Genomic DNA, 20,214 nt, shown 5'->3' on the forward strand with positions numbered 1-20,214 from the left:
AGGTTGGGAACCACTGCACTGAAGTATTGTTACAAATACAAGAAGTTAGAATTTTCAGAAATTTACCTGACTAGAGGGCCGGTGTGGCTCATCTTCGCTGTCGCTGTCAGAGGGGAGACGGCACACATTCGTCGTTCCTGTCACACCACTTGATGTGGAAGCTATGGGCTGTGCTGGAGAAGGCTGATGCTGTTCGGGTGCTTGCTCCAGCTGGGGAATGGAAGAAGAGGGAGGAGCTTCTGGCACATTCTGAGACGAAGCAGAGCTGCTCACACTGACCCGTCGCTCACGCCTGTGATGACCGTATGTGCGACTGTGCCGATGGGACTTCCCATCACTACCACGCTCACGGTCTTTATCTCGTTGCTTCGACTTTGATCGGTGATGTCCTTTCACCTCAGTCTCCTGTTTCTCTCTGTAACAAGAGTTCATCTTTGCAAACAGGAAACAAATATACAACGCTTTCAGTTTTTCCTGAATAATCAGGAATCAACACAGATTAAGACTGCATTTAGCATGTGCATTATGCAGAGATAAGAATATTCCTTAAAAGTGTCAGTAAGCTGGAAAATAAGTGTCATTAGAAGACTATGAGGTTACCAATACAAAGAATCAGTGTCTGATCCCTGGTCGGTCCTAGGATTTCTCAATTCTTTTAAGTTACTCATCTATGGAAATACTTTGTGTGTATGAGAAAACATCAAATTGTAGGACATTCCATATTAAATGGGTCAGACAGACAATCCTCAGGTTAGCAAGAACTCAACACATCTAATTGAGTAATTCCAGTAGAGCATTATAGTGGAAAACCATTAGCAGTCCTGATAGGTGAAAATGCAGCATAATAAACTGAAATTATTGCACCAAGATTACTTTTTGTGTATCCTAAGCAACAGATTATGCAGCTAAAATCAGGGAAGTTTATTTTAACTTGACTGTGATGTTCAGCACTCTTCATTACACATCTCAGGTTTTCCTGCATGAATAATTAATAGTGAGCTTCTGGGTGTTCACCTGATTTGTTATTTCTATTTTCTGCACAATATTTTGATGATCAACCCAGTCATCATCTCCAGAGCTGCGAGTTTCACTGCTAAGTGTACAGGCTGCCTGGACTCCAACCACTTGAGTACACATAATAGCAAAACACGCAATCCTTTAACACAATGGCAGGGCCTATTTCTCATTTTCTTTTGCCCTATTTTTTTCTGCCAAGTTTTAAGCTGAACTTACACTTCTGTATGCAAACAACTACATTTCTCACACTTGATGAAACAGGAATCATGCAATGAATCTCAAACCAACGCAACTGTTACTAATACCAATCTTACATGTATGTTCATCAAACGAGCAAAAGCTGCACACGGACAAAGTAAACGACAATTCATGGTTCAGTTGTTTGACGCTTTCCTAATCAGCTGTTTTCAATATGATGCCCATATACCATAAGGGTGCACACGTCCTGCACCCATACAGATAAGAGCGTAACTAGTACTGAAGGACGGTTAGCATGTCACCGAAGCTGTTTTATTTCTGAATCTGGAAGCAGCTACTTTTTCTGTTGCCAGTGGGCTGACCTTACCACATATCTCAATCCATTGGCAATTCAGAGAGTTGTGAAGACAGAGTCCTTCATAATTCATTTGAAAGTGTATAGGAAGGTATGGTCACTAGCGTGCTAACTAAGTCCGAAATCTTAGATTTTTATCCAGAGATTCTGAACTGGAGATAGAAGATAAGGAGAGACTTTCCAGTTTCCAGATGAAAATACAAGAGATGACTCCCGTAAGTGTTTGAATTAAGTTGTCTGAAGTGAGAAGATTATTCTGTTGTCTTGAAAAGTACATACTAAAATAGACTCCTTTTTCTTTAATGTGCTTTCTTTCCCCTTTTAAACGGCTAAATAACCATGTTCCTATCAGATTTAAATGCAATGAAGAATTACACCAGTTCACACCAAAGAACTGACTAAAAAGACAGCAGTATTCGAAGTATTGATGAGTCTGGTAATCCACATGGTCACGTCTCTGGACACATAATACAAAATTAGTCTTACTGGACACAAGAAGAATAAGGTCAGCTATTTTTACTTACCCTACACTTACAGCACCTCGGCCATTTGAGTGCTTGTGGCTGCTATCCCTACTTTGGCTTCGATGCTTCTTGGGCTTTTTCTGTGGTTTTTCTGATACTTCAACATCACGGCTACTCACTGAACTTGTGGTAGCACTTGTGGCACCTTTATTAGCGTCCACACTTTCACACTTTGGCATCACTATCTCCCCCTCCTCAGGGGACTCGCAGCTCGGCGAACGAGTCCGTTTTTTACTACACGGTGGCTCGGAATTATTAGACACTGGGTCACCAAAGAGACGGGCACGAATCTGCTGTTTTGACTCTTCTTCTGCATCACAATGTTGCTCCTTAACAGGTGAAGATGCTGGGCTGTTCTGAGGCTCAGCCTTGACACCTGGTTTCGGCGGTATGTAAGTGAGCCGCGAGAGGCTGATGCTGCATAGTAGCCGTGGCACTCCCTGTGCTTCCACTGGCTCACTCTTTATTGGAGCAGCAGAAGCAGTTGCAGGAGACTTGCCTGCCTCCGGTGAGGTTTTGTTGCGCTTGCCTGAACCACTGTCCCTTGCTATTTTCTTGCGGGTTTTCTCTGGAGGAGCGTCCCTATCGGCAACATTCACCGGAGGATCCTCGTGTTTTATCCTACGCTTGCTATCTTGGGAAGATTGAGTTAGCATAGGAGACTTGCGTTCTTCCGATGGAGTAGGCACTACCTGTGCTGGTGGAGGTGGAGGAAGAGGGGGTGGAGGTGGTGGACACGGTGACGGTGGCGCCGGACTCGGCATACGAGCTGTCGTCTCTGCCTCCTCATTGGCAGCACGTTCAGATGATGAAACACATTCTACTACAATGACTCCACCTTTACCTTTGCCACCTTTTCCTTTACCACCCCCTTTCCCTTTACCGCCATAGCCACCTTCCTGGTCCCTAGTTTTTGTTGAGAACAATTTTCGCAGAGTGTCATTTTTCTTCTTGTCTTGTACTGCTTTGTCCTCAGAGTCCAACTCAGGTGGACTCTCGTCAGCAGCCGGTCGTGGAGGTGACCTGTCAATGTCGCTGCCAGATGTCCGCCGTCGACCCGACACTCCAGCCCTTCCTGCACGAATTTTGGCACCGGAGGAGGAAGCAGTTGACAATGCTGACACGGAAGGAAGTGCTGCAGCAGCTGGTGTAGGTGCACTGAGGGGATGCGGTGCTGCAGTTGGGCGACAGTTGTCTTCGGCCTCTGAATCAGTCGTAGTGGGGCACTCCTCCGGGGTGATAATCTTGAGGCGTGAGGCGGCACCTCGACTGGGGCGCACACCTTCTTCTCTACGTGCCCGCCTCTGTGAAGGTTTTGCACGTTCCTTGCGAGTTGCGGTATCTTTAGTCCGATCACGCTGTTTCACCTTTCCCGCTGGTGGCACTGACGCAATAGCTGCAGCAGTTTTTCTTTTAGAAGGTACAGGCACATCACTGTCAGAATCACTAGACGAGACATCACGTGCTACAGGTCTACTCGGAACAGGAACTGAGGTTTCTGAGGTATTTGGGGCTGCTGGGGAAGAACGTGCTACAGGTGGTATTGCCGCAACTGCACCACTCGGTCCACGTGGGGTTTCATCATCAGACGACGACGATGATGATGTGGAAGATGAGGACTGGATACGGGGTGGTTTCTTGTGCAGAGTAGAAGGCAAAGTGGCAGGCAGGATGGGAGCTGGGGTTGTGTTAGTAGCTGGAGGAGGCGCAGGTGCCTCATCGGACGAGGTGCTGCTGCACGTGCTGTTGCTACTGACAGACGGTCGTATTCGTGCAACATGGGGTCGTGGCCTGGGTGGTGGTGGTTGTGGTGCCGTGTCCGAATCACTATTGTCACCAGGTGGTGTAGCACTGACAATTTGTTTGCGCAATGTACGAGGTCTGTGGCGGCGTTCTGCAGCACCCGTTGGGCGGCGTACCACAGGAGCCACAACTGGCTGCTGTGGCGGTGGAGCAGGTTCTTCGTCTGATGACATGCTCGATACGGGCTGTACAGGATGTACAACTACCTCACGTGTCATCTTGGTCATGCAATCACCCTCTTCATCCTCTTCTTCCTCATCCTCTTGCCGACGCTGCTGTTGCTGCTCCTCTTCTTCCTCTTCTTCATCTTCACCATCATCGTCGTCATTATCCTCTTCATTGTCATCGTCATCAGAGTCAGGTACATGAGGGGGAGCCCTTGGTACAGCGGGAGCAGGTGGTAGTTCCAACCTCGAACTTGGACTGCAGCGACTCATGCACTCCTTCAAACACAGAAAATAGAACCTATATTAAGTATTTGAAGGATTTTAAGAACAGTTATTTGTAACGGCAAATTGTAACACAGAAACTTAATCTGAAAACATCTATGGAGTCCACTGTCTCCAAAGGAGACAAAAGCAAGCCAGCTCATACCTGCAGTGATCTATCTTGCTGAGCATGAAGGAAATTTGCCAGACCCCAGCTGCGGTTGTTATTGGTCTCCTCATTAGGTGCCACAGCTGTGACAGCGTCAGAGAGAGCAGCAGTAGTAGCTGCTGGGGCTGAAGCACTGGAGGGTGGCCGGCCCGGGCTTTGCTCTGGTTGTGGCACCAGCATGTCATCTGTGAACAGAGCGAGGTTTGTAATTATGGGAACAAATTTAACCATTAAAACAACCTTTATCTCCTTCAGCACAACAAAATATCAATTTAGTAGAGAGAACTAGCAATGTCTCCACAACAATTGAGTAAATATTTCAATTTCATGAACGGCATGAAATTTTTTGCTATTTCTGCACACAGTCTACCAACATCACACAGTGCAGAAAGTTAACAGTACGCAGAAATGTGTCAACATTGATTTGGATTCCCACTTTTAGGAATCTTCTTAGCAGCACAACGTGTGTTAAACATGATCTTATTAATACTGAAATAAACTATCCAGCAGAAAGTTCTGCATCTGGAACACTGCTGAACACAATTTCTGGAGGTGGGTTATCTGCCAAGTTGCACAGTAGTGTTTGCAGTTGAATTATCCCCGATACTGCACACAGTTACTTGTCTTTGCAGGCCTGGAATATGCAATCACTGGCTCTTTATATTTGTAAATATGTAACTAAACTATCACACTCATTTCTCTTTTTTACTTCTGTTAAGACCGTCAAGAAATTAAGGTGGATTATATTTAGTCACGGTCTGCTTTTAAATTGCAATGGTCATGGCCATAGTGAGAATGTTATACTAATTCCCTGTATAGTAATTACGTTGAAGTATTTCATTTTAAATTGCGAAAAAGTATTCTCCATTAAATTTAAGTGCTGTTGAATAATCTCTGTCATTGATCCCTAGCTGAAATTAGCAATGCTTATATTCAAAAATGCATACATTTCCAATCCTACCATTTCCAAAAACTGAAATAAATTGATTGAGGCAGATAATTTGTCAAATTTACAGTATAATCCAGTTCACACAAACAATATTATCTCAAAATCTGAAGAATAGTATGTGGAGGAGAAAAAGAACTTGTACCATAGATTAAGAGAAATCTTACTGTGATGCACTATCTTACTGCGCAATTTAAAGCTTCACTGTAATCACCATTTTCTGCAAATCTCAATAATCACTTTCTTCAAAAACACTACACTAATAGTCTTTATCCCATCATTACAAAACTGTTTATATCAATGAATCCAACCATGTACTGATGTTACTATTTAACAACAGATGTAATCTTACCCAAAGCAGACGGCTGCTCATCATCATCGTCGTCGTCATCTTCACCACTACTAGAACTGCTCGAGCTTGCAGATGAATGTGTATCAGGGTCGCTAGACGATGGAGAGACAACACTATGGCCACCATTGGTTGCGATGGTGGGCGGAGGCAGAGGTGGTGGTGGTGAAGTCAGTGGCAGCACAGGGGCAGTGCTCATCTCTGTCTCAACATCCACTACTGGCGACATAGGTGGCACTGGTGCAGGTACAGGCGTCGCCTGGGGTGGTTGCAAATGCAGCAGTGGTGTCGTCTGTGGGCTCAGCATTGACAGAGGCACACCACACCTGTCACAACACGGTATGATACACTTTAATACATTATACCCCTAAATTCCAGACGTCAGTTATACTAGGAGTCAAAAAGAAATACAAATAATAATATGCTACCTTTATTTCATATAACATTAATGATTTTATTTCTGAAGACCAAAAGAAAGCTTACAATGGGGACATGCAGAGTTAGTGTGTGACAAAACAAAAATACCTGTGTAAGTAAGACTGCATGTTTGCTAATTATGTCAAATCACAAAGTAATTTTTAAAAATCCAATACCAAGAATATGTTTAACATTATCACACAAGTACCACAGTGATCATACGGAGTGCATCGTGTCCGCAAGTAATAATTTGGGGAAAAACACATGTTTAAGCTGAAAACTGTAATTCACATAAAGTCGGTGTGAAAATAGTGTATTGAGCAACTAAAGACAATTGTTGTTATTATTATTTCTTTCCTTTCTCAGACATTATGTCTCGTTAAAAATGGAAAGTGACGCGGACCATGATCAAGCGTGACTTCCTTCTAACTGTAAGGTATATGTTACATTGCATTTAGGAACTTTTGGGTATTTGAACTTGTATCAATAACTACAGATTTCTGTAGTTGTATATATACGTTTCGATGTAGCTGTATTGCGTTGATGTACCGGTGGATATTGTGTGGTATGACTCCTGCAGTTGATAGTATAATTGGTATAATGTCAACTTTATCCTGATGCCACATGTCCTTGACTTCCTAAGCCAGTTGGATGTATTTTTCAATTTTTTCTCCTGTTATCTTCTGTATATCATCATCATCATCATCATCATCATCATCATCATTATTATTATTATTATTATTATTATTATTATTATCATCATCATCATCATTATTATTTCATGTTCAATTTAACATGTTAAAACATGTTTCAACAACTTTTTTCCCATAATCAGGTGTTTATGTTTACAGATGTTTGTTACTTTGAAATATGTTTTAATTAAATTTTAATATAGAATACTTATTTGCTGACTGTTCTACTAACAAAGTGGCTATTGGGGTATCTGGGGGGAGGGATGAAGGATGCCCAAAATGTGTGTCCTGTGGTTTCTTTTCCTGGTGTGGAGCTGTACCTCATCTGACACAGCCTTTGTGGGATGCAGATGGTTTTGCATCAGTTATGTGCAATAATCCAATAATCCTGTGATACACTTTCAATGTGTCAAGTGTCCACATAAAATTTTAGAGTTGCAAAGCTTCATTTGTATCACTGGTACATTGGCAAAGCTGTTGACCGACATTACACTTTCGCACCACTTAGTCTGAAACTGACTGGGACATATTTCTCTGCACAAAAATTTCCTACATCACTGTTAACATTACACATTTCAATAAGGTGGCCTTGCAGTGTGCAGATGCATATGACTATCATTTCTTTACAGTGACATCCTCAATACTGACTGACTGGTAGTCATTCATTTCACACTGAAGTGTCTTAAGTCTGTTGCATCAGAACTGACTTAAAGTTACCCTGTATCTTTTTGTGCTGCGAATAAGTATTTCCATTTTTTCCATAACAGCTATTCTTTACGTCATTTGCTTTTGCGCAAAATTTTGAGGCTGTCCACGATTTTCGAAGGGTGGCCTTTGACTACAATGAGTGTTGCTACATCTGATTTGTTGTATTTCTCCAGTTTGAAGCAGTCTGAATGTTCTTTAAATCAAATTGTGAAATTTCTGCTAGTCTGGCCTAAATAATATTTGTTGCATTGGCTGCAGTTAATTTCATAAATGCCTCACAGTTTTATGTTCTGATTTAAGTTTCCTAACTAGGTTGTTGGTGCTCCTTAAGCTAATTTTTCCCTCTATGTTTTCAAATAAACTAGCTAATTTATCAGACATTATGGCAAGATATGGTATTTTTCTGTATGTAACTGCTAGGGAACTGTCAGCTATGAGTGTAGTTTGCTGTTGTTTGTTCAGTGTATTTTTTATCTGTTGTGACACACTATTTGTGAGTGAAGGATCAAATCCATTTTTAATTGTGCTAAATTTTATTGTTTCTGTTTCTTGTTGGAGTTCTGTATGCTGAAGTGGAAATCTGGAGAATTTGTATGCCACTGATCCTCATAGTTTTTTTGTGGGAGGTGGAGGCATGTAGAAGAGTCTGGTACAGCAATGTCTTAACCAGCAGATTTACTGCGAACACTAAAAGATAGCTGTTGGTCCTGTTTCATAATTTCATGTCAAGAAAAGGTATGGTTGTATTCTCCTCACACTCAAGGGTGAATTAGATATCTTTATGCATGCTACTGAATTTATTAAAAGGGTTTGTTACTTCATCATTTGTGACATAAAACATAATGTGGTGTCATCCAGACATCTCTTACAGAATTTAACTGTGCTTGTGATGCTCTCTTTTAGTTTGAAGACTCTTATTCATTACACGGTTGAGAAATATTTCAGCTGTTAGGCCACGAAGAGGAAATCCCATTGCAAGGCCTAGGTCATGCTTGCAAATTTTGTTGTTGAAAGAGAAGAATATGTACCATTTCTTGTCTGTTCATTGCCTTGTTTTTCGTTAGTGAACAAAGCCCAAGAAAAAATGTAATATTACACAAAAGTTTTGCCAGTGTACCAACAATGTTATTAAAGCTTCGGGACACCAAAATTGAAAGTGACAAATAGTACACAATATGTTTATCACATGATTATTGCACCACAAAAAGAGATGCAGAACTTCAAGTGCCTACATATCATACAGTGTGTGCTGTCAATAATGATCAACGAGGCACAGCTCCATGCCTACAAAAGGCACAGCTCACAATCAGTGTCTGAGCAACTGCTCAGGTACATAAGTTCAGCAATTTAACAATAGTTGCATGCATTCACTGGACACTGTTATGGATTGATTTGGTGAAATATAAACAGTGGGAGATAAGGCACTGTACCAATGCTTTTCCCAATTCAGACAGCAATATCTCAGTTATGTAACTGACTACACATTATATGATCAAAAGTATCTGCAGGCCTCTATGTACTGTAGAACTGAATACTACACATAACAGAGGCAGACCCGTCACTATAAAAGGAGGCTGGGAGTATTGTGTTATGAGTAGAGGAACAGTACTAGCAAACTGATCAGTTAGGAGAGCTCAGTAACTTCAAATGTGTAGGTGGGTTGGTATGTCACCAGAGTAAAAAATCCATCAGGGACATTTCACCCTTCTAAAGCTGTCCAAGTCAACTGTTGGCAATGTGATTGTGAAAAGGAAATGCGAAGGAACAACCAGGGCTAAACCAAGACCAAACAGATTTCATGTACTGATGGACAGGGACTGTCTAGTATTGCAGATAGTGGTTGTAAAAAATAACAAAATATGTGGAAGGAATCACTCGTTCATTCAGAAGTGTTGCCAGCAGTCCAGTCAGCCCGGTGATCATGTTTAGGGAGTTCAAAACAATGGGGTACAAGGGTCAAGCAGCTTCTCAATAACCCACAAATTTCTTTTGAAGACATTGGACAACTGGAGCGAGTAATTTCGAGAGGTGAATCACACTGTACCCTGTGGCAATCTAATGGAAGGGTCTGGGTATGGTAAATATCTGGAGAATGTTATCTGCGATCATGTGCAATGCAAACAGTGAAGTCAGAAGTTGGTGGTGTTAAGAGTATGGGGATGTATTTCACAGTTAAGGTGTTATCCCCTTCTAGTGCTCCAGAAAATGCGAAATGTGGAAGGATATGAACACATTTTACAGCATTGTGTACAGTAGAGATTGGTGTCATCATGACAATGCATCCTATCATAAAGCAACGGTTTGTGGGCAATAAAATCCTGGAATGGACTGCCCTGCCAAGAGCTCAGGCTTGAACCAAACTTAACATTTCTGTGATGAGTTACAATGTCAACTTTGCTGGATACCTCTGCATTCAACGTCAGTATCTTTTCCGATTTTGGCTTTCGAAGAAGAATGGCTGACCATTCCTCCAGAGACAATCAGAGGCCTCACTGAAAGTGTACCCGTAGAACTGAAGCCTTCATAAAGGCGAAGGATGACACCCCATAAAACGGCCACCGAAAACATGTCATAAGGAATCTTAACTGTGTATGCTACTTACATGGACAGAGAAATTGGGCCACATCTAGCTCCCCTTTGTATGGGCCTGTCACTGCCCTGTCCATTCATGGTCGTGTGTGAATAAACTTTTAGTCAGCAAGAGAGCAGAACGGAGAGAAGCACTAACTATATATCAGTGTCTATATACCCCTACATCAGAACATACATGCTGCAGCAATGCCCTTAAACGGAAATTTTTTGATCGCCCCCCTTACAGCTGGAGTTTAGTTTTTTTTTAATATACGAAATTTTCGATCTGAAAACGTTATGAGAAGCGGAAGTGGACTTCAATGGGAGCCTACAAATGGTTCAAATGGCTCTGAGCACTAAGGGACTTAACACACACCCATGCCCGAAGCAGGATTCGAACCTGCGACCCTAGCGGTCGCGCGGTTCCAGACTGTAGCGCCTAGAACCGCTCGGCCACACCGGCCGGCGTGGGAGCCTACAGTGCTATACTCTGGTGTACTGCTAGTGGCAGCAGCCCAGCTTGTTAGTTGTCAAATATGAAATAATTTATATCAGTCTATAGTGGACCTGACGCATTAAGTAAAACTCGTTCTACTCGAGCTACTTTCTGGTCAAATTCAACTACTCGTTGTTGTTGTACGTCACGTGTACGCTCAACTCAACCTTCAACTACGTCGCGAGTGGGGCAGTGATCCAGTTCATCAACTGACTAATGAGTTATAGAATCCGTAGTAGGCAGTAAACTACACGTGCGCAGAAACAGTGAACAGCGGCGTCATCGTCTGCTAACATTGAATACCAATCTATTCTAGCCGTTCTCAGTCGCGTTACAGTAATGGATCTGTATGCTTGTGATTGTGTTCATAACCTTCATTTTGTTTTCGTGACGCACTGCGAAGGGCAGTGACGCTTTACAAAGGACACAGAGGCATTCAATAAGTAACGCAGCAAAAATTCTCTCTCTCTGCCCATTTTTGGTCGAAAAATGCGAAATTTGTTACCGAGCATCGTGGGATATTCCCGCTTCAGCCCCGATATTTTCATAGAATTTCGACAGGTGTCGGCGCTCTACGTAGCCTCCGAAACGGCGACTGTAACGGAGGTGCGTTCGAAGTTGAGAGCTGTCACCGTTTTTTTTTTTTTTTTTTTTTGGTGGAAATCCAGAGCATCGCAGATATTCACAAGCGGTTGTAGAATGCCTACCGAGACACAGCTGTGAACAAAAGCACGATAAGTCGTTGGGCGGGGTCGTCTGTCACCGCAACTAGTCTGCACGAGCCTGTCAGATTCCACGTGCGCCAACCGGTCGCACACAGCTGTGAGTTCTGCAATGTTGAAACTTGCCGACACTCTCATTCAAGGTACTTCACAGTGTGTTCATCGCCACAAAAATGCATTTGAGACTCTCCTTCTCCATGACAACAAAAGAGCTCACAAAATTTCATTGGAATTTTTCCACCCCCCAACCTGGATCATGCTCCTTCCAATTCCCATTTGTTTGGCCCAATGAAGGACGCAGTATGTAGATAATGGGGACGTTAGTTATACAGTAAGACAGTGGCTCTGACGTCGGCCAGAAGTGTGGTACCATACGGACATACGGGCTCTCCCAGTAAGGTGAGGTAAGGCTGTCGCATTGAACGGAGATCATCTTGAAAAATAGATTTTTGTAGCCGAAAGAGTGGGGAATAATAACATGAATTGGAATCTTAAACAAAACCGAAGTGCTTTCAGAAAACAAATGTGTTGCGTTACTTATTGAGCGGCCCCTCATTTTCCCCACTTCGAACCCCACAAGACAGACCAACTATCCTAAAGCAACGAGGTATTTCAATTTTACAATACCTGGACAAAGAAAATCTACATTGTGGATAAATAAGAAAGTGATTAGATCAATTTTACTTCACGAAAAATGTCTGAACAACGAATAAGTCGTTTCCACCGAATGCAAAAAATAATTTTCGATGTTGTCTGGCAGTTACAGAGAAAACAAGATATAAAAAAGTAAAAAATAGGCGTTTATTGTCTTGTAAATATTGTTTACACATTTTATCTAGCTAATAAATGATATTTTGAAATGTCTTAACGACATTTTCCCTGGCTTTTCAGTTCTTACCACCATATAGAATTTAACACACTTTTGTCGAGAACATCGGCTATGAATTTCACTTTGATCATCACTAAACTCTGTTGTTATTGATGCTTCCTCAATTCTGTTACTCTGTTTCGAAAGTGCCAAACAGAGCATCAGAAGGTTTCTCAACAGACGCAATTTTAGCGCCAACGTGTGACCGGAAACAACCACTGGTGAGACGGGGTTACTTAGGAATTACTCGGATGCGCCAAGGCCGCTATAGTTGTGCCATTTCCCCAGAGACGAGGAAGTCGCTCGCGTAATAGGCGTCTAGGGCCAACAAAAATGGGGATAATCAGTGCACTGGCGGAGCAGTGTCTTTTTACGAAGGCGATTATGGCTGCACGACGAGAGTTAACAGACTTTGAACGCGGAATGGTAGTTGGGGCTAAGCGCATGGGACATACCATGTCGAAAATCGTTGCGGAATGCAATATTCCAAGAGCCACAGTGTCAAGAGTGGGGCGAGGATACCACATTTCAGGCATTACCTCTCATCATGGACAACGCAGTGGCCGACGGCCTTCGCTTAACGACCGAGAAGAACGACGTTTGCGTAGAGTTAGCAGTGTTGACAGACAGCAACACTGTCGATGTCCGCCTCGATAGGTGAGTGGCAGACTGCCATGCCAAGGGGCCCGGGTTCGATTCCCCGCTGGATCGGACACTTTCTCCTCTCATGGAATGGGTGTTGTGTTGTCTTCTTCATCATCATCATCATCATCTACACTCAAGTCGCCGAAGAGGCGTCGACTAAAAGACTTGCACCAGGAGACCGGTCAACCCGACGGGAGGCCATCGCCACACAACATTTCATTTCAACGGGGGACGAACGACGAACGTATCCGTTAGGATGGCGCTGCAAAATTTGGCGTGAATGAGTTATGGCAGCGGACAGCCGACGCGAGTGTCTTTACTAACAGCACCACATCGCCTGCAGTGCGTCTCCTGACTTCGTGCCATATCGATTGGACTCTAGACGACTGGAAAATCATAGCCTAGTCAGAAGATTCCCGATTTTAGTACGTAAGAGCTGATGGTAGGGTTCGAGTGTGGCACAGACCACACGAAGCCATGGATTCAAGTTGTCAACAAAGCACGGTGCTAGCTGGTGGTGGCTCTATAATGTTATGGGCTGCGTTTATATGGAATGGACCGGGTCCTCTGGCCCAATTGGACCGATCATTGACTGGAAATGGTTATCTTCGGCTACTTGGAGACCATTTGCAGCCATTCATGGTCTTTATGTTCCCAAACAACGACGGAATTTTTATGGATGATGATGCACCATGTCACCAGTTGACAGTTGTTCGCGGCTGGTTTGAAGAACATTCTGGACACATCGAAGGAATGATTTGGCTATCCAGCTCGTCCGATATGAACCCCATCGATCGTTTTTGGGACACAATCGAGACGTCAGTTCGTGCACAAAATCCTGCACCGGCAACACTTCCGCAATTGTGGACCCCTATAGAGGTAGCACGGCTCAATATTTCTGCAGGGAACTTCCAACGATTTGTTGAGACCATGCCACGTTCAATGGCTGCCCTAAGCCGTGCAGGAGGAGGGCCGACACGATGTTAGAAGGCATCCCATGACTTTTGTCACATCAGTGTTTATCTTAATGATCTGAAGGCTTTTTAACGACGAGGTCATTAACTGATACCTAATTATAACAAATAATAGATTTTTCTTATATATTCAATGCGCCGTTGTCTTGAAAGATGAAGTTACTTCTCCCGACGTAACAGCAGAAATGGGCACCTAGGACTTAGTCTCCACGGCTCGTGTGTTGCAATACGAAGCGGCTCTACAGGGCAGTGGCAACGGAGCTGGCACAGGTAGTGGCTGGCAGCTGCGTCTTCCGCTCTTCCGGCCCGCGCGCTGCGGGGAACGGGTTTCCAACGGAAGCGGCGAGGGGGGCCTTTGTGGCGGCTCCGCGACAGCTGCCGCCCGTAATTCGAACGCGCCAGCGGCGGCGGCGGGGTCGCGTCTCGTTTACTGGGCAGTCACCAGCAGCTTGACAAGTGGCGCTGCTCCACGGAGAACCCACAACACAAATTTGCTCCGAATCGCTCTTCCGTCTCGTCTTTGGGGATGCTGTGGCGTTGCGCGAAGTCTCACTCGCAGCCTGTGCAAGAACACACGCGCTCTTTGGATTTCTGGAACTCTAGGCAAATGACGCAACGTTTATCGACGGACAACGATCGATTTGCTGCACTGGCGCACTGAACAAAGTTGTGAAGTCTCATTAAAGTCGCCAGCCACGTTATGAACCGCGAGACAGGACTACAATTGCCAGGGCTCCAAAAGCAACAAGAAATGTCTCTGGCGAACTAACACTATTCACGACGAATGTGACTTGCCTGGAGAACATGAACCATTAACAGTCAATACACCACCTCAGAATGATTCCAGAAGGTTATGATGGACCATCCCTTTTATGAAAAATTCTAAATACAGTAACAGAATTTAAGAAGAACTGATAAGAGAGTTTATTAATGACAGAGAAAATTCATCGTGCATTTTCTTGAGAAATGTCGTCTACAGTAAATTCTCCACACATACCAAAACATCTACACCATTTGCGTGAGGAAATATACACTTACGATCACATCACACAGTATTTAGAAAGCAGCGGATAGTGCGTCTCTATTTTATCCTTCGTATTTTGTTTTATTTCTAAGAGCCAAATAACATAGAAAGTTACTTTTCTAGTTAAATAGATCTTTCTGTTGGAAGGTTTTCCATTCATAAATGTTTGTCTGTTTACGTTCTAATTCATACACAGTAACTTTCTTCTTTGTCCAGGTACTGTAAGTCATAATTTTTGTCTCATATGTTTCGTCCCTCTTGGGGTAGAACACTAAAAGGAAAAATACCAGGCTCTCTTACAACCTTTAAAATCTGTCACGAAAACAAAGCAAACAACAGAAGGATTAACACGACAAATAAACACAAAATACATCACAGTAATAAGAAAGAGGTGATTAGGAATAGGGTAGTTTCCGATGTTAGTAGATGAAACCACACAGCCGTTTCTGTCCACGCGCAATCTGCACCACATTCAATTGATTTCAATTTATCACTGACGTCATTTCCACTCGAGACGTGATTCGTGGTTAAATTTTTGCGGAAAGACTCACGAGTAGTCCATTTTGACCAGAAAGTAGTTTCGGTAGAACGACTGAGCTATCCAGACATGACTACCAATCCGTCCTCACAGCTTTACTTCTGCCAGTATCTCACTCCCACATTCCAAACAGAAGTTTTACGTTCATTGGCTTCAACTGAACCTAGCCAGGTTTGTGTCCTTCCTCAAAACATCACCTCCAGCTAACTAATAGTTTCACTATCTGATACGAAATCCAGCCTCTGCCATAACCTAGTGTGCTGTTATTGTGTTTTGAGTAAATACAAGGTTGTTTAGTGGACGTGCTTGCCGATCTATCCTGCAACCTTGTAGTCATGCAGTTATTTGGTCATTTGGCTTTCTGCCTACTTATGAATCCGAAAATGTTTTATTGGCGCCAACCTACGTAGGAGGCAACGATCATCATATTGAAATCAGAGAAATCAGCGCTCGTACAGAAAGATTCAAGTGTTCGTTTCTCCCCACGGACTTTTCGTGAGTGGAAGGATAGAGAATTATTCTGAAGGTGTGCGACGATCCCTGTGCCAGGCACCAAGTGCGAACTGGGGAGTAGCCACGTAGATGTAAATACGTTACATTTGTTAATGTTGAGGGCCAACTGTCAAGCCCTGCACCACGAATCTTCCTTCATTTCTTCTAGTGCTGCGGCTTCTCCACATAACAGCGCAATCCGTGATGGCAATTAAATGCGGAGCTATGCTACTGATATCAGTGCACTGAATGTTCGGCCCTTTTTTCGTCTCTTCATAATATCTTTAATTAAAGGGATGAGGAGTGACAAGATTATACATTAGCTATTTAAAAATTTTATTTGATACATTCAGTGTATGTGAAACTCTCATTACAAGCAACTCCGTCACGAAAATTGTGAGAAGAGTGAGGTGATCGTTGGTGGAAATATTGCATGGCTTGGAGTGGCTAGAAAACTTCAAAATGAGTACGGGTGCATTTCTATTCTAAGCATTTTTGGCTTTCAAAAATGACGTCAAGTTACCACAGATGATGAAGGGAAAAAAAACAAACAAACAAAACAAAAAACAATCACACACGGAACATTGGCATGAAATACCTCAGTAGACGTATATAGTTTATATTCTATACTTATGTCAGTTTTTTCGCCTTCACTAGTACTAGTATTAATTGAATAATAGGATACTATTGCTGACGAAGGCGAAAAAAGCGACGTAAAATTTGTATCCTGCACTTTAGTTGCCCGATATAGGTCAACTGAAGAATATGATGCGACCTTTGTACTTCAACTGAGGTACAAACTGCCAGTGTTACGCATGACGCTTCCGCTAGTACTAGTATCCTATTATTCAGTTGATCTACGTAATAAAGGATACGAATGAACTATATATAGAGTTAATAGCAGTTGGAACGCGTCACTATCAGACGAAGGTATAATTCAAAATGTGTACATAGCTGATTTCAACATACCACAAGCGACAAGAAGCGTACACAATATCTCTCTCTCTCTCTCTCTCTCTCTCTCTCTCTCTCTCTCTCTCTCTTAATAACACATTCATTTATTTCTTTTACGATTATGACGCTTTACGACAGAAGATAACCGGGTATATTATCTACGCCTCAAAAAATAAATAAACGAGTATGTATGACTAAAATATGACGCCATTCGTCGAGGGCGACGAGTTGTATCACAATCCTCAGTTGATCAGAATTAGCGTACGTTTTGTCACCAGCCACCGACTTCTGCCACTAGAAAGAAAGTGTGGTATAATTTGAGTTCACATATTAGACATCTACGCAGGATACAGGGTTGTTGGTAGGCATTGCTAGAATGTGCTTCTTTCTGTTAAATAAAGGAAATGAATAACGTCCTGGACATATCAATATTACTGAAGGGGCTGTCAAATGAAAACGAGATAGAAAAAGTGAGTAAACTTTATCATTTCAACAGTAATCACCATAGCTCAACAGTGAGAGACAAGACGGTCAATTCCTTCATGAAAAAATGTTTGCCGTTGCCTCCGGAACCATGATTGCACCAAGGCGTGCAGCTCTTCGTCCGAAGCAAATCGACGTGCACACATGCCTATCTTCAGGGCCCCAAGTATACAGGTCGTGACTGTGTGGCGGATGTGTAAGGGCTTCCCAGCGAAAGTTCTGCAGCGTAGACGGAATAACCTTGGCAACATGTGGACGGGCATTATCCTGCAACAGAATAATGCCGTCCGTCAACATTCACGGGCGTTTGGACTTAGCAGGTCGCTTCAATTTCTGCGAAGAGTTAACCTACGGCTGTGCGTTAACTGTGACACCGTGTTCCACAAAGACATTGAACAGCGTGCTCTTGCAGTCAAAGAAAAAGGTCATCATGACTTTCCTCGAGATAGCTTGCACGCCTTTGGAATTTTTCGGTGAAGGTGAATCCATGTGCTTCCATCGTTGGCCCTAACCCTTGCTCTCCGGCTCAAAACGATGCCACCATGTTTCATCTTCCGCAGTGATACGGGACGGTAAAAAACCTTCATCGCGATACCGTTCCAGGTGCTGCAGTGATGTTGTATTCTGTTCAACTCTTGCTCCTCCGTCAGGCTGTGGGGAATCCACTGGACACAGATTTTCCTGAACTTCTTATGCTCTGTCGTCATGGCTTGCGAAGAGTGACTGATGCCCAACCTGTCATTTCTGACAGCAGTATCCACCGCAGCAATGACAGACGGGGTAATGCAATGAATTTCTCGTGGCCGCCTGTTGCCCTCAATGACACCTGACTTCTCGAAATCTTTTATTCTACGCAAACACACGCGCAGGTGACACACTGTGTTATCCACACACAGCAGAAGTTCGAGCATGAATTTCACTGCCTGACGTTCCTTCCGCAGTCAAAAACGGCACTGTATCACGCTGCTCCTCCATAGCGAAGTCGGACGCACACACGACTCGCTGACCTATTGACGAACACGTCAGACAGACAAATGGCACGGAGGTGAGCGTTCGCGCTGTTCCTTCCTGATTTCGAATAGAGGGTACCTATACACACACCTACCTGCGTTTCCAAAGTCCACGCTACGATCGTTAATATCCTGTCTAGTTTTCATTTGACTGCCCGTTATACTTTTACTTTCACTGTGCGCAAAATCACCTTGTCCACGTCAAGAAACATTTTACAATGTACCAGTAAACACTCCACCTGGAGTTCTTTAAAGAATCTAACTCACGTGAATAAAACATTCTGAAACGACTGATTAATTTACAAATGAGTTAATTTGTTAAATGTTTGACATTAATCACATGTGAAGTTTGTCGGAAGTCGCTAAGTACTTTGATTATCAACCACTACATGAAAACAGTCTTGGTAATTTGTGCACTGTGATTTACGCTCCCTCAAGGTACATACATAGTTCTAATTTTAACTCTAGCAAAAGTAGGAGGAGGGGGAGGGGGGGGGGGAGAACAATATTTTTGGCCCAAATTTTGAAGACATTATCTGGTCAGTTACACCCTATTTTAAAATTTTGAAAAAATATATGCTTTTAATGAATTATACTGGACTGCGTAAGTGTTCTAAATTTTCCAGTTAAACTCAAACCAAAAATTTAAGTCTTAGTAGAGGATGTCACTTTCCACAATGAATGTCGTATTCAATATTTTCAGGTTCAGGACCTCCCTTACACATTAGCATTTCTTTAGAACGTATGTTGACAGAAGAAGTTAACAATTTTTAACGACATGTATATCTTTTAATTTTTTGTGGTGGTTATAAATCACTCCCATCTAGATAGTAGGTATTATCGAAAATGCGTTGATACTGTTATGAGTGTGCTAAAAGATACTTGCAAGTTCTGGACCCCACTTACACGCCAGTGCCTCTTAAAACTTATTTTATTAATATAAGTCAACAACAATTTTTTTATGATCGGCGTGAGGTACACCCCTCCGCCGTTGATATCACTACGTTTAATATTAGACTTTACTTGTGTTGAACCTTTAACGTAAGATTACACAACTTAATGGGCAGAATATGACAATTTGAAGTTTTAAATTCTGACAGTAATCATATCAAATACTGAAAATCAAACACTTGTTGCCCCTGGAAGCCGTTAGATACGCAACCTGCAACCGTGTACCGTCAACCGGGTTGGCCGTTTAAGTAAGAGAGAGATGGCACTGACAGCCCAATCACGACCAAACAAGTATTTCCAGAATCGACATTTGAGGTTTTACATCACCAACCACACGCAGTATTGACGAAGTGTTGTGCAAAAAATTGGTTTCGGTAGCCCGTATAAACACCCTATACTAAGCGTAACAAAGTAGCCTACCATCATTTGTTTTAAACTAAGCGACATTCGAAGTAGGTTAAGCGAGTCTCCGGACGATTATCGTTACAGTTGATTGCAACAATTACATAAGATGTAATTCGCGTTGCAGTCAGATTTTTTATCTACGAAAACACCACGAAGCGTATGGCATAGGTATTTCCCGCACGAAGGTTCCGTTCCGTGTAGGGAGCGCGACAAGAGTGGTTACCGAATGTAACTTCCTCTGTGCGCACTGCAAATAGTTTTATGTTGTCTGAAAGGGCTGAACTGCATTTCTAGATTCTTCTATTGGAGCTTTGTAAGAAGGCTTTCGCATGACAGTCTGCGTTTATCACGTTAGTTTTTTCAGCATCTCCATAGCGCTCTTCCGTTGCTCCAACAAACCACTGACCAATCGTGCAGCCCTTTTTGTGTATGTTCAATTAAACCCCTTAGTCCTATTTGGACTAATGCCCAACAT

General features: G+C 42.9%; 1 protein-coding gene across 1 annotated transcript in view; it reads right to left on the reverse strand.

Annotated features, from left to right (window-relative positions):
* Window positions 1-20,214, reverse strand: part of LOC126413026 (AF4/FMR2 family member lilli) — a 423,561-nt gene that overhangs the window by 13,318 nt on the left and 390,029 nt on the right. The window contains exons 11-14 of the mRNA XM_050082919.1: window positions 5,793-6,115; window positions 4,492-4,679; window positions 2,095-4,340; window positions 67-415 (exon numbers count right to left, since the gene is read on the reverse strand). Coding sequence (XP_049938876.1) covers window positions 67-415; window positions 2,095-4,340; window positions 4,492-4,679; window positions 5,793-6,115 — 3,106 coding nt within the window. The remainder of the gene's footprint in view (window positions 1-66; window positions 416-2,094; window positions 4,341-4,491; window positions 4,680-5,792; window positions 6,116-20,214) is intronic.

The sequence above is a fragment of the Schistocerca serialis genome, chromosome 7 (assembly GCF_023864345.2).
Source record: "Schistocerca serialis cubense isolate TAMUIC-IGC-003099 chromosome 7, iqSchSeri2.2, whole genome shotgun sequence".
In the NCBI taxonomy this organism is placed as follows: Eukaryota; Metazoa; Arthropoda; class Insecta; order Orthoptera; family Acrididae; genus Schistocerca; species Schistocerca serialis.